General features: G+C 42.3%; 2 protein-coding genes across 3 annotated transcripts in view; one reads left to right on the top strand and one right to left on the bottom strand.

The window, feature by feature from the left end:
• The window catches only part of dpf1 (D4, zinc and double PHD fingers family 1), a 45,714-nt gene extending 41,852 nt beyond the window's left edge, over nt 1-3,862 (bottom strand). For both annotated transcript variants that reach the window (XM_042415308.1, XM_042415309.1), the window contains exon 1: nt 3,713-3,862. In XM_042415308.1, coding sequence (XP_042271242.1) covers nt 3,713-3,825 — 113 coding nt within the window. In that variant the 5' untranslated portion in view covers nt 3,826-3,862. The remainder of the gene's footprint in view (nt 1-3,712) is intronic.
• Nucleotides 3,863-5,868: 2,006 nt separating this feature from the next.
• Nucleotides 5,869-14,088, top strand: si:ch211-11n16.2 (zinc finger FYVE domain-containing protein 1). Its single transcript, XM_042415023.1, has 12 exons — nt 5,869-6,106; nt 6,866-7,147; nt 8,085-8,307; nt 8,403-8,620; nt 8,805-8,911; nt 9,896-10,004; nt 10,137-10,234; nt 10,345-10,462; nt 10,864-11,034; nt 11,223-11,415; nt 11,697-11,795; nt 12,475-14,088. Exons 1-12 carry the CDS (start codon nt 5,990-5,992, stop codon nt 12,705-12,707), a joined length of 1,968 nt encoding a protein of 655 aa, XP_042270957.1. The 5' UTR covers nt 5,869-5,989; the 3' UTR covers nt 12,708-14,088.
• The last annotated feature ends 1,165 nt before the right edge of the window (nt 14,089-15,253 follow it).

Raw genomic sequence — 15,253 nt, 5'->3', positions numbered from 1 at the left:
TCAGGCTTTTTCCTATACGAATGAAAAAAAAAATTAAGGGCAAGTAAGGAAATGAGAGAATGAGTGCAACTGTGTGCATTTCCCCGTGTGTGTGTGTGTGTGTTAGTGTATTTGTCTGTCCCCATCCACACGGGTGATACGGCACAAATGAGCGAGTGAGGGAATGAAAGGGAGAGATTGAAAGGGAGAGGAAGATCTAGAAATGGATGCTCAGGCTGTGGTTCAGCCATCACACGGGGCTGTTTGCACACAGAGCCGGTTATTACATGGAACTCATTTAGCTCGGCTCAGTCAGGCAGGGCAGAAATAATATTGTATAGGCCCTGCCACGACCGCTGCCAATACCACAGCACACTATTATCTACATCTCCCCCCTCTAACCAGCACAAAAAAGTAATATCACTGGAATATACGCCACATCAACTGCCATTTTGAGGAATTCTGCCACCTGTGTCTTTGAAATGATCGCCGTCAAGTGAAAGTCCCACTTTTAACTGAATATAATTGAACTTACTGAATATCTAAGGCATTTGTTCCTGAAATATTTTCATTTTTAAGGATTTTATCATCTTTTTTTATGAGCTGGAAACACTCAGAATAGATGCAACCATTTGGAAAAATGAGCTTCATATCTTCTCTGCAAACAATATGCCAACGGTGTGATGCACAAATGGAAAGATTATATAATTTAGTATGAACAGTAGACTATAAATGCTTTCTGTAGTCCAAATCTACAGTAAATCCCTGTAAAGGAACTCTTAGAAATTAGCTATCCAACTAGATTTAAAGGGATCTAAATAAAAATGCACAGATAATTTCCTTCAGTACTTTTTGCTGAATATTAAAGTAGTGACATGCCGTGATACCCAATGTAAAGAAGTGTGGAGGGAAACGGGGGGGGAGGGAGGGAGAGGGAGGGTTGGGGGGTAGAGGGTGAGCGACTTGGAGGGCTCAGATGGTTTGAGGCCGAAAAGAAGGAAAATGGAAAACAGAGAGCAAGACAGAGAGGAAATGGCTGAACAAAAGGGAGATGGCAAAAGAGTGATGGATGGAGAAAGTGATGAAGGAGGGAGGGAACGTGGAAGAGGAGCGTCAGGGGTGATCGGAGGACAGGGAGGAAATAAGAGGGAGAGAGAGACGGAGAGAGAGATGGAGAGGGAAGCGGAGAAAGAGAGATTAAACAAGTCTCTAATCCAAAAGAGATAGACAGAGAGAGGGCTGGTAGGGAAGTGCCCAGAAGATTGGAGCTAGCTGCCCTCCTCCACTGATTTGTCTTCACACACAAATGAACCCTCCACTGTACTTGCACGCACACACACACACACACTTCAACTGGCTATCACACTGCATTGTACACTGCAAGTCCCACTCACACTTGGCTGGGCAATGGGCAGCAATTGTAAATGCTTCCCACAGAATTTACATCCACTGAATTCATTATAATTTACTGCTGAGATTCAACAAGGTTTAAGGACATTTAGGGATACACCAGGCATTGTCTCCGGCACACAGCCAGCCACCCTATTAGGACAAACACTGAACCAAATTCTGCTAGTTGTTTGGCCCATTTTACTGGATAGGCCTCTAATTTGTACGCTTCTAATAGCAAGTTTGTTTGTAGACATGCTAATTACTGGGGCTTGTTTAAAAGCCGATCGCAGTGTGGTAACTAGAACGTAGTTAAACCCATACTGCGTAACGATGGCATTTATACAGTTGGTAAGATATTAAAGGCAGTGTTGATTGCTGTGGCCCTGCATAATAAATACATTCAGCTTTATTTCAGCACATAGAGTCAGATGCTTTAGTGAAACACTGTGCCAGCATCCCTGCAGGACTGAGTCTGGCTGATAACTTTGCTGCTTCGTTATATTTCCTCTTTTTTTCTGACTTTCCAAGCACAAAAAATGCAAATCTAAGGCCACCTACGTTTAAATGTTGACACTAGTTTGTCAGTTACTTGCCATGAGCCTCTTTTTAACCATTTACTTCATACTCTTGTTTTCCTCTCCCACTATCTTCACACCCTCTGCTCTCTCTGTCCTGGTACCACATTGGTATATTCCATGCAAATCAGTCAATTTAATCCCCTTGACGTGGTGTCACCAGGGGCCTCTGGGAGCAATCTGTCCACACTTTGGCTTTGCTTGGATGAACATCCCAAAGAGGAAAAGAGGAAGATGAGAAGTAAAGAGAGGAGAGGAACTCTACGGTCCAACATTGCAGCCTCCATCCAGCCCACCTGTCAATTCCTGTCCAATCATCACATAACATACCCAATTATCCCTCAGGGATCAATAAAGTATCTCTGATTATGATTCTGAACATCACTTGATATTGATTTATTGGAGTATATCTGAATCTTAGAATTATTAACTTTACACTTCATTTGACTAATACTGATGTTTGTTTACTGAATGTAGAAGTAAAATATATTTGAACAAAACAAAATAGAATAAAAATACCATCACAGTCAATCAGAGCTGCACGCATTTGCCCAATCAGTACCATTGCAATTCCTCTTTCCTGTGAAGTCCTCTTCAATGCAAGCACGTACAGGGCAGTCGTTCATGGAATTGCACGAAATGTCGCCTGTGTCTGCATCTCAGAGAGGCTGACAGACAGACAGGGAGACAGACAGACAGGCAGCCTATATCCCATATCCCTGCTCAGGTAGAACCTGTGCAGCATCCGATGTGCGCCCCTGCCTTGTACACAGGTCTATGACTTTTCTTTGTTTCAAACTGCCTAAGCTGGATCTTTTGTGTGCTCAAACACTCCTCGGTTGTATGTTTATATTGGAGCTATTGTGCTTTTTTCCCCGGCTAGATCTCTGTAAGTACCCGCTGACAGACGCACATCAGCCACCTTTTTGGCCGGGAGCCCAGGCGGGCAGCAGGCGTCTGCATTCCGCTGAAACCAGTCTCAGAAAAACAAAAAAAAAAGACCCCCCAAAAAAAACCTGCACAAAGGAGAAACTTCACGGCAAATCGACCGCTTTAAAGACCACTTGGTGTAAATATCCGCTAAGATACAGGTTAAAGGCAAAACACCGGATTGCAATTTAGATTTTATTAAAGGCTTTATTACAGGCGCTGAAGATGAAAGCAAGCCTCGGAGTTGAAGCCGTAGGCTACACCAGTGTATTTACCTCAGCTTATATATATCCGAGAGGTCCGGCAGTAAAGGTAACGATGCAGCCTAAAACCCGAGCAGTGAGCTTAATTCTGCCTACCTGTTTTCCCCCCTCTCTGTCCAAAAATGTGCGCACAGGTAGGCTACTGTAAAGCCATCTAAGCTCCCTGCCTCCCGGCCAGCCTGCCACTCCAGCCTGGCTTTGACCGTGATCTTGGCTGGCTACACTGGCAAGGGACATACCGGGTCACCCAAATCTACCTCCAGCATTCCTCCATATCCCTGCACACACGCTGCTGTTGGCTCAGGGAAATGATAATATGAATTGCATCGGAGCGCACAATAATCCCCTCGTGCCAAAAAAAAAAGAGAGAAACCCCCGTCAGTTTTAAATGTAACTTTTCTTAGGGCTGATTCGCATCCCCTGACATTATCTCTATCTCTACTGAATGCATTGCATGTATAGATGTGTTGGTAATCATGCTGAGAATTATCTGGGAATTTAAAGGTCTTAAATTGCACTGACAGCATGCACAAATAGAAAAAGCGCAATCGCTCGGAAATGTGTTGTACTTACGATTTGAGGGGGTTCTGTACCGCTGTGGCCATTTTGATATAGTATGATAGAATGCAACACTGCAGAGCCCGGTATTGTACATGTAATGTAGCAGCTATTTCAATTTCATTCATTCTCTGGGGCTGCGGCTGGAGCGACCAGCCAATGGGAGGCGGGAGCGCTCTGTGACAGCTTTGGGGAAGTGTAGTTTTTTACGCATGTCAACATGAAACATGCCGAGGAGGAGCGCACTACAAGTACCAGCGGGGATAGCGGTTTAAGTGTACCACAGTCCCGCCTCGGACCTGTAAGGGCAAAGCCAGCCCCCCCAGAACAGAATTTATATATATGTATATATATATATAAACGTCTATAGTTATGTCAAGGTTGGGTTGCAGGACTGTCTGTCAATCTGGATGCCAGTTTCTCTCATGCATTGTTGTCTTCTCTGGCTGATGATGGGTGAGGGTTGAATCTATACTTACCTGCCCCAAAGTTGCATTGTTACATTTCATACTGAAAGCTGATGATGAATTCATTTTAAAGTGAAAATAATATTTTGAAGTTATGTTGTGTTTTTCTTTACATATCCATAGGCGTGTTTGCATTTACAGAGGGATAGCAGGTGAATGTGAGTATACATTTAGTGAGATATAGAGGCCAGATATCGCCTTACTTGTGTGCTTATTATAGGGAATAATTATTAGGCAGTATTTTCATAAAAGCATTGCTTAATGTCCCTACAGTCAAAGTCACAGCCTAAAGAAAAGTTGATAAGATAAACTATAGATAGATAGATAGATAGATAGATAGATAGATAGATAGATAGATAGATAGATAGATAGATAGATAGCCAACAATGAGGTAAAAAAAAACAATGAGGTTAAAAAAGTTAAAAGAAACAAATGCAATTAAAGGCTAAATTATATACAACAACTAACTAGATAAACTAACTCGTATAAAAAAAATTAATACACCAGAAAGAATACCATTGTCAGGTGGATTTTGTTACGGTTATTATATTAAATTATAGACTGTTACCCTTTAGTCGCAAGTTTATGCTGTCTATTTAAAGTCAAATTAAGAGACGTTGTGTCTACATGACCTTGCATTAGTGGTGGCATGTTGATAGACCCATGGTTAATCTTATATTATCTGTGCTAGGTAGCCCTGCACTGAGCAGCTTTAATTATTCATTAATCAGGGGCGATGGGTTGGGAGTAGGCCTATAATTGATTCTTTCAGACATTTGTCTCTCATGGTTGAGCCCGGAGAAAGGCTGGGACCCTCTCCAAACCCCTCACTCCTCCATCCTTTACTCCATCCCTCTTTTCTTCCTTCCTTTCCATCTGCTTTTTCTTCCTGAATCCTCCTTAAACATGCTATACCTCAGGTGGCTGCCTATTATTTTCTGCACAGGCGAATGTATTATATTTGAGTTGTTTCACCTGTTTGTATGTCTAAAACCTCTTCCCAAGAAACCTGGACGTTCATTTTCAATCAGTGGGAAGGAAGGAAGGAAGGAAGGAAGGAAGGAAGGAAGGAAGGAAGGAAGGAAGGAAGGAAGGAAGGAATGATGGAAGGACGAAAAGAAGGAAGAAAGGAAGGAGGGAAGGAAGGTAGGAAGAACAGCCGGCCAGATGGAGCAGAGCCAGGACAGTAGAGCTGAAATGCTGGAATTTCTCTCTCTCCATGTCATGTTAGCAGCAGTGGCGCCATTCTGAAGCCATTCAGTGACATGTGATATTTATAGATCTGTGCTAACAAATATTTAATGAACATTAGCAAGCAGCTCTTACATGGCAGCACTGCTCCAATAAAACACTCTCTGCCAGTTAAATGGAAACTTTGATTCTGGCTGTAGTGCTGTGATTATGAAGTGCTGTTTTAAAATATGCATAATTTTACTTTACTTTGTGGAACAAATATATGGACTTTTTGTTTAGTTTGCATAGGACTAATTAATCTCAATCTGGGACTTCTACTACAGAATACACAGAATATATGAGTCTGTGAGAACATCATCTCGTCTAATTTTATTCTTTCTTTTTCCCATGTTGGAAGTTTGCTGAATGGCAGCTTCTAATGTTATGCTGCGTTTTAACCACAAGGTGGTGCTGATGCACCGCAGCCAAGACGCCGAACCAAACAAACGTGCACAAAATACGTCCTACGTCACTCTTCCGGCAGCGTCGGCAGTACACGCGCTGTTGTTGTGATTGACCGACAGGCAGGAGTCATGTCGAACTTTCGTTTTGCTCTCCGTCGTCACAAACACATGCATTAACTTAAACCACGATGTCCGAAATTCTGATGAAGGAAATGGAGAGCATATCGATCAGTTCAATGAAGCCAGAGGCGCATGCGGGCGGTGTGCGGAGCTTCCTGTTGGTGGACGAACAAGAAAACCTGCAGGTAAAGTTAGCTGACGTCAACTGAGCTAACGGTTGCTAATAATTAGCTGCTAAGCTAAGAAGAGGAAGACAAATTTCACAACAACAATTTCTTACGATTGCCATAAACTATCCTGTTGCCACTAACCCTAACATTTATAAATTACATTAGATAGCTATAAAACACCGAGCTAAAGTCACGGAGATATTTTTTAACCCAACAAAATGAGCCTGAGTCAGCTTTCTTTTGTCTCTTTGCTAATATAACTAATAGCTTTATGTTACTTGTGACATCTATCACATCTGTCACATCGATATGTTTTTGCTAACAAGGCTCCCGATATCTCAAACAAATGAAAGGCATAAACTGCAGTTGCAAATGTTTCACATTGGGAAAGTCCCTGGCGAGTCATACTGCACAGCTGACCCTCTCATTGTGTTATTGTCACAACAGTACAAAGTGCAGTCCTTAATGATTATTTTTAGACTTTTCCAACTAGTCTAGGTTGTGTGCACACTCATCTTAGTTGTTGCTAAATGAAAATAGTCTCAAATATAATAGAACATACATGTATCTGTATATAGGTAATCTAGAGCTTTATGTTTTCATCTGTTATGGTTCCCTGTGTTCAAATTCAATAAGCTTTTTCCTTGATTCAGTGAAGCCAGCAGGGGAGCCAAGTGAAGGGGAGCCAATGATATCATGTTAAGACAGGTCAGCAATTAATTCTCTGTTCATAAATGGTTCTCCGCTCGGTGTCCCCTCTTTCCCCCCCTCCAGGTCCGTGATGAGTCTGAGTTTGTGGACAGGCTCAGCTGTGGGGACGTGGCTGGCGTCAAAGTCATCTCCATCTTTGGGAACACCGGTGACGGCAAGTCCCACACCCTCAATCACATCCTGTTCAATGGCGAGACTGTGTTTTATACCTCCAAATCCCCCAGCTCATGTACGGTGGGTGTGTGGGCCGCCTATGACCCCAACCTCAGTCTGGTCGCCCTGGATACTGAGGGCCTGCTCGGGGCCGCAGCCAATCAGAACCAGAGAATGCGGCTGCTGCTGAAGGTAATTTTAGTTGGTTGGTTTTGTTTGCATGAACTGACAGTTGGATATGTTTACACAGAAAATGTTCATCACACAGTCTACAGTTCACTGCACTTCAGTTCAGTTGTCTGACTTGTAATTAGGGTGAGGGATAGCATGCTGATATATTGTTGCCATGTCTTGTGGGAGTTGTATCAGACACTTGGGAGGCTAGTTATTATTTACAGGCCCATTAAAGTTCTTTATAAATCTTTAGAAGAAGAAGTACTTTATTAATCCCCTTGGGTTCCTCTGTATTTGACCCATCATACTGTGTACACACACACTAGGAGCAGTGGGCAGCCACAGTGCAGCGCCTGGGGACCAGCTCCAGTTCTTTTTCCAGTGGTGTGCCAGGATCACTGACAGGAGTATTAACCCTAGCATACATGTCTTTGATGGTGGGAGGGAACCAGCAGAAACCCACACAAACACTGGGAGAACATGCAAACTCCACACAGAAAGGACAGTCGGGGTTCAAACCCAGGACCAACTTGCAGTGCTAACCACTGAGCCACCATGCTGCCACATTTAAATTTAATTGCACTTTAATGCACTACAGTGAGGAGCATACAGGTGTCAAAGGTTTACACACTTTTGGGATCGCTGGTTTTAACCACAGAAGGTGCACACTGGACACATAGCAAGTATGTCCGTGTAAATTTAGTTTATTGGAAAAATGTTGAAAGTGTGTGGTGAATGTTAGTAGTTTTCAGCTATTGTGTGCTTAACAAAGTATTAGATTGCTCCAAGTTACTTGCTGCTGTCTTGTGCAATATTGTGTGTTCTTTATATTTACACTTTCAGCAAACCCTTGAACACTTTCATCTCTGTTTCGTTTCTTTATATGTCCTGTTTTCTTGATAATAGTCATAGATGCTACCTCTGTCCTATATTTCCCAACTCCCCTCTCCTCCAGGTATTGGCAGTGTCAGATATTGTAGTCTATCGTACACGAGCCGAACGCCTCCACAACGATATGTTCCAGTTCCTGAGCAGTGCCTCAGGGGCCTACCTGAAGCACTTCACCCCTGAGCTGAGGGCCCTGTCCACCCGCTGCGGTCTGGACGTGCCCCTCTCATGTCTTGGGCCTGCTGTCATCGTCTTCCAGGAGACAACACACACCCAGTTGCTGGGTCATGGTAGGGGAAGGAACTAACTTACTAACTAATTCTTTTTCTCAGTCATTCTTAATTTCTTACCGTCCCCTGTTTTGTGACTTTCCCATCTGTTGCAGACGCTAAGATGGCCGGCCAGGCTGACACGCAGCTCCAGAAGCGTTTTCACGATCTGGGCTTGGGGACTGAGGCCTTCAGCTCAGTGCAGTATGTAGGCACTCAGACCATCACACCTCCCACTGACTACAACAGTCTGCTGGAGGCTGTCAAGCAACAAGTGAGGAACACTCACACACGCTCCCCCCGCCAGCCTGGGATAGTGTTTCATGCTCTGGAAGTAAGTGGTGGACTGTTACCTTTGGTGTAAGATAGACATCAAGTACAAGTATTACTTACTGTGACAGAGAACTGAAGAATGTTGCTCTTTGTTTGAGTTAGTCTTGTTGGTAGTTGGTATCTTGTTTAGTGTCCACTTTTCTTATTGACCATCCTTCTTTTCCTTCCGCTTTACGTTACGTCAGGCCCTAAGTGAGCGTTTCTGTGGGGAACTGTCAGATGACAAGATGACTCTGTACTCCTTCTTTCCTGATGAGTACTTTACCTGCTCTGCTGTTTGCCTCAGCTGCAAGTAAGTCTCTACAAACAAGTTGTTTTCACATGAAAACAGCGTTTTAAAAATTACATGGCTTAGTGGAGATGTGGTACAGTAGTGTGAGGGATTAGCGGTTTAACACCACCGAACACAATTTTATGCAAATCTTAGAGTTCTCCGATGCTTTATGAGAAGTCACTCACTGCCCTGCTCCCCAAGAATTTTAAGTGTTCTTTCAGCCTTCAAGACATTAAGACAGTTCAGACAGCCTGGACTTTTGGCCTAAAAGCATTTTCCAATTTGACCTTAGTGACATCTAACCTTGCTGCCCCAGCTTTTATTTTCCTCATGGTCAAACTACAGCAGGTTGAAGGATCTGTGCATTGATCCTTCGCATCCTCTCAGCAAATTGCAGATACAGTTTTCATAATTTTAACAGCATTTCTTCCAATATTTAGAATTTCACTATGGTGACCTGTCGGTAGTTTTATGCAGGATATTTATCCTCCCTTTCACCTCCGTTTTCCACTCTGGAGTCTGTCTAGAAATAAACATTTCCACGCTAAATAGCAGATCTTTTTAAAATGCAATAAAAGGTACATATGTTAATTTTCATGAAGGAAATCCTTTTTTATTTGAAGCCTGATGGAAAGAAAAACAGACACAAACACAAAAATCGTCCAGTCGTCACAGAATTGGAATTTATTCTTTTGAAGCAGAAATCTATTGTTGTTCTTCTGGATGTTAACTTTTCTGCCCAGCGGGACACATAAAACTTGATGTCTTTTCCATGTTTTTGGAAGGAGAAATGGCGTTCCCCTGCTCCTTGTATTTATTCTTTATGGAAAGCTGAGAGGAGACTGAGTGTGAGAAATCATAACACTGCTTCTGAAAGGATTCAGTCCTGGACTGGTTGACTGTAAACATAGTTCAGAGACTTTTACAAGAACCTGCCCGCATCACTGACCCTGGAGTCTGCCATGTTGGTCTGAACCATTTGGTTTTCTGTTTGTCCTTCAGTATTCGCTGTAAGAATGGAATGAACCACCTAAGAGATCGGGTCCCCCACATGGCAGATGGACTGTGCCAGTATGCACACCAGTTCAACAACAAGGTCCTCATCTGTAAGGTAAGAACAGCTCCTGACACCAATATCATCATCCAAACTTATTGTTACAGGCTGTGTATTGGTCTGTTTACACTCTGTATGTACTTTTTAAAATATATTTTCTATATTCCTTTCTGTGTGTTGTGTCTTCAGAGGTGCTATGAAGGAGGCAGAGAGATGATTGTTGTGCCCAAGACTTCAGCTTCCTCTGATAACCCGTGGTTTGGACTCGCAAAATACGCCTGGTCAGGGTAGGTATACACATACACACAAACACACACACACACACCTTTTCATTCCCATTCATCCAGTCATTTCATGTTGACAGTGTGTTGCCCTCTGCCCCTCTCCTCTGTCTCAGCTATGTGTTGGAGTGTGCCAGCTGTGGTGTAATCTACCGCAGCAGACAGTACTGGATGGGAAACCAGGACCCAGAGAGCGGTGTGGTGCGATCTGAGGTCAAGCACGTCTGGGAGGGGGTGGGTACTCCAAGCTTTTCTCTGTTGCTCCACTTTTTTTTTAAACATTCACTTACACACTTTAAATACATATATCTCCCTTTAATCTTCAGAGATACACTCTAGATTTGATTTGATCATTTTTATTTTACTTTATCTTAATGTTCATGTATTCTATCTTTTTATTCACTATTGTGGGCTTTTCTACAAATGTAAGCAAACAAGCCACAGCCCAAAACTGTAACGCATCCTTAGGTGTCAGACTGTCCAACAAAATGACTCAATACTGAAATTACTGTTAAGGCAGCAGATGGTTTAGATTATGAAGAAATAACTGTTCCCCAAGGCCAGACCAGAACATTTTAAAAGTTGAGATAATATAAAATATGAAACCTCACACATCCCCCTCTCTCTTCTTTCAGTCCGACACCTTCCTGACCAACCACCAGAACGCCGCCCAGAGGGTCCTGGATGGGATGAACTACGTGATCCAGTCAGTGTCGGAGTACAGCACCGGCCCCACCAAAGCTGTAGCTGCCTGGCTCACTGACCAGGTGGCACCACCGTACTGGAGACCCAACACAGACATCACTGTGAGTATGAAGAACTGAAGCTGAGACATACAACAAACTCAGCATAACGATGAAGACAACAAGGCTTCCCTGGATAAAATTACATCTTAACACACAGATGTTTGACATTGCTGAACAAATTATTCACTCAGTATTATGTATCTGTCCTTCAATCATCGTATCCTCCTCCTCTCCCCTGTGGTCCTCAGGCCTGTCATGGTTGTCAGAAGGTGTTTGAGGAGGCGGAGAGGAAGCATCACTGCCGTTCATGCGGTGAAGGCTTCTGCCATCCCTGCTCCAGCCACAGGATGCCAGTGCCAGAGAGGGGCTGGGGCAGCGGCCCTGTCAGGGTGTGTAAGGCCTGCTACCAACAGGGAGGGCCACCCGATACCAACAGCCAGGGTGAGACATATACACCCACTTAGTGAAGCTTGACCTCTCAATTTGTAGTTTTTGATTCTACAACTTTTTTCTTTTGTAAAATGTGTTAAAGTCATCAACAGTAAGAAATCATAGTCACATTTCTACATATTTAAAGAATGCTAAATGCAGACTGTACAGTGGGAAAGGAGACGGTTATTTCTTGTGTTTAAATGCTGATTGTATCTGTGATAGCTGCTGGCATCTGCTTTTGCAGAGACATGTATCTTTCTCTCACATATATACACACCTTTGTTCTTCAGTGTGTAAGGTGGAGCCTCGTGGTCTAATAGCTCGCAGGGTGACGGAGGTGGCTCAGTCTACGCTGGACATGGTCACCACAGCTGTGGACTACCCTCTCTGTGAGTGCAGCTGTATTATACATGCAGCAGCTGGTTGCCGTTATCTCTGGCTCAAATAGCATTTGAACAGACAGATGTTGTTTTTAAGGATAAAACTAATGTATGCACAAAACTGCGATTCACCAGCACAATCATGGGTGGAAATAGTTTTAAACAAAATTCTTATTTTTTGTCTGTTAGATGAACTGAATTGAAAGTTAACTCATGCAGATTTTCAGTCTGCAACATTGTTAAGGGGAGGAAACAACAACCAACCACACAGCTTTTCACATGGCCTTCCTGTTGCGTAGGAACACGCCATGGCAGTCATGTTGCAACAAACCCACAATTTTTGTGGATAAAAATAAATAGTGGACTCTAAATTCTGGCAAATGAGGTGGACATGCTGTACCATGTGTCCACTTTGAATTGATGGCTCACCTGCCAGGAATAAATAGCATAAATAAACATCTAATGACTTAGATGCTATCTATCCGTCTGAGATATTTATGTATGGATGTATGGAGATTTACTCCATAGAAATTAATGAAGCTTGTGAGCCTGTGAAGTGATTCACACCAGCCAATCTGTGTATAATATTATGCAGTCTAATAGCATGTTCAGTTCAGGATATAGATATTTATTTTCTAATGAAAAACATCTTAGATGAGATATTGACAGTTACGTCCACTCCCCTCAGGTTTTGTGAAGGATGTGGCTCGACCAGACTACTGGGTGCCAGACCAGGACATCACTCAGTGCCACCAGTGCTCCAAAACCTTCACTCCGGTGATGTCCAAGCACCACTGCAGGGCCTGTGGACAGGGTGTGTGCGGTCCCTGCTCTACACACGTCAAGCCTGTACCCTCCCGAGGCTGGGATCACCCAGTCAGAGTGTGCAACAGCTGCCACGCCCGCACGGATAGTCTGTAACCATTCCTACCAGGAGAACTTCTCAAAGTGCACTCAGTCTTCCTTAGATGATCCACAAAAACACTGTGAATCCTGGCAGCCAGTGTTGGCTGTATAGCCCTAAATGGCTGAACTGGAATCAGCCTTTATGAAACGACAAACTACTCAGATGCTTAAAATGGTCACCGTCTGGTCTCCAGACCTTGTGTTTTGTCAGTGCTAAAACTAGGATCTGCTTTCCATCTCATCTGACTTACTTGACCAACTAATTCTGCATCAGTTATGAGGCAAAACTCATCACAGATCAGCGATCATCTACACTACAGCCCCACTTGATCAGTCAAACCTGCACTAATGGAAAGCTGGACACGTGTTTTTTAACTGACAGGAAAAAAGAAGATGCCCCCTCCATTGTCATGACAACAGGAGTTTGAACTCTTCTGCACTGAAGTGTCCATAATCCTGCATCTGACTGATATTTGGGCTAAAATGACACAAAAACCAGGAAAAGGATCTACTGGGAATAGTTGGAGATTTTAAACTACTAGGATATGAGTTTTTAAACTTCTGTTTCAAAAAGTATCAAGACATTACAAACACCTGCATTGACTCTTATTTGATTCTGTTTTAAAGCCTTCAGAAGAGTGGAGATCATTTGAGGTGTTCGCTTTTTTATCTTCCTCACAGTCACAATCTTCATTTGAAGCATCTCTGACCTGCAGATCCTGGAAAGGAGGATTATGAAAATTGTGGAGGGAATTTAGGAGCAAAACATAAAGCAGTTCAGACTTTTGGGGCAAATGTAAGTTTGCAGGTGCCCGCTTTACTCGGGGCAGAAAGTGTGGTCCCATGTTCTGAAGCCCCTAAGGTTTGTTTAAGGGATTCTCCCACATGTGCAAGGAATTAATGACAATATTTGTGCCTAATTATCAAGAAATATAATTTACAGCCTCGCTTTTATTACTCTTACAGTTGTATCGTGAAGTGGTATAGGAAAATAAAATCTTTAGCATAACACATAGACATTCCAATGTATGGAAATACCTGTGTACTGATTATAATTTACCTGTCTGAGGTTATTACTGTATAACAAGTGGCTAAGCTTGAGCCACTGATGCTTCAGAAAGCTCTTGTCACATGATGAATACCTGCACTAGACTGGATAATTGGTTTATTTTGATATTTGAAAGAAACTCCTGTTGAATCACTTGCCGTATAAAATACAAATTGTAAACACATTAATGCGAAATTAACACTTTCTGTCACAGGAAGTTTCTATGCATAACATACTGGATGCATTAATGTGGTTTTGCTTTCTGCCTGTGAAATCTAGCAACTGACAATCTTAATTTCTTTTCTTTCTTAAATCAGGCTGGTCCAAATAAAGACAATTTTCTGTCAATTACTGCATTTCTTTCTCCCCCTCTTTCTCTCTCTTCTCTCCTTAATATGCCTTATTTACTCTGGTATTAAACATTGCTGCAAAACACAAACACAATAGTGATAATGAAAAACAAAATCATATGATGATGAACACAGTAATCCAAAGCAGGTGCTGATGGGTGAGCATGCAATCTTATAGATATGTTGTATTTTTTACTCATCAGGACAAATAGGTGCTTTTCTAGTTTAATTAATACATTTTTTATATTATTTAAATTCTGTGATCTATTGTGAGCATAAGAGCACAAATGCCTCTTCTGCTGTATACAGTATACACAGTATATTAAACTCACCAATGACATCAGAGTCTCCATATTCATAATTTGGTAATACTGTAATAAGTGTGTGTTTTAATCCTGTTTTGCCAGTATTCATCATAAAACTGTTTGTCCATTTCTTGAGGTTTTGTCGCATTGAATTGTAATCGTGAGTCTAGCTACTGTTTGTGAACCAGCTGTTGTTGGAGGAGGTCTTGTTTCTGCATAAAGGTTTCATATTGGTAATGCGCCTGGATCATTTCAAAGCCTCTACTAACTGATTGCAGTAGCAGTAAACATATTCCTTTCACTGTCAAATAATCAGATAGATTGAATTACAGAATCCAAATGTTTTATTTAAATCCTGCATGGTGGAGTAGACTTAGATTCTACTGGCATGAAGCTTTACAGTTTGTTCCTTTCCAGTCAAACACTTAACAGACTCTTGCAGTGTCAAACTGAGGTAGTTGTCACCAGTGGTGTTGGGTTTTTTCCATCAACAATCATACGATAGATTTTTTTTCTTTTTCTCTTTGCAGCCAAGGATTATAGGGTTTAGGGGGTGGGAGGGTACAGGCTGCCTTTGTTTGTCGAGTTGTTTTGGTAATATAAAGACCCTTAACAGAGATGTTAATATATCTTGACTGAGTTTTTGATTCACATGGAGTTTATAATCTTTTCATGACAATTCCTTTTGTATTGTGTGTCCAGTACCCTTACCAAACTAAGGGTGGGGGGAGTCAGAAGAAAACCCAATCATATGATAGCTACACATCATTACTTCCATCATGTCTGCATTTACTGATAAAGATATATGAGATAGGCCTCCAGCTGACTTACCCAGAGAATCACAGATCATGCTGCTAT

This window comes from Thunnus maccoyii, chromosome 6 (genome assembly GCF_910596095.1).
Source record: "Thunnus maccoyii chromosome 6, fThuMac1.1, whole genome shotgun sequence".
Taxonomy (NCBI): Eukaryota; Metazoa; Chordata; class Actinopteri; order Scombriformes; family Scombridae; genus Thunnus; species Thunnus maccoyii.
This window is presented reverse-complemented; position numbering and strand designations above follow the sequence as displayed.

Coding starts and splice junctions, on each gene's coding strand:
- si:ch211-11n16.2 (XM_042415023.1), top strand. CDS start 5,990: ATGTCCGAAATTCTGATGAAGGAAATGGAGAGCATATCGATCAGTTCA. Junction 10,005..10,136: donor ACAAGGTCCTCATCTGTAAG/GTAAGAACAGCT, acceptor TTGTGTCTTCAG/AGGTGCTATGAAGGAGGCAG. Junction 10,235..10,344: donor GCAAAATACGCCTGGTCAGG/GTAGGTATACAC, acceptor CCTCTGTCTCAG/CTATGTGTTGGAGTGTGCCA.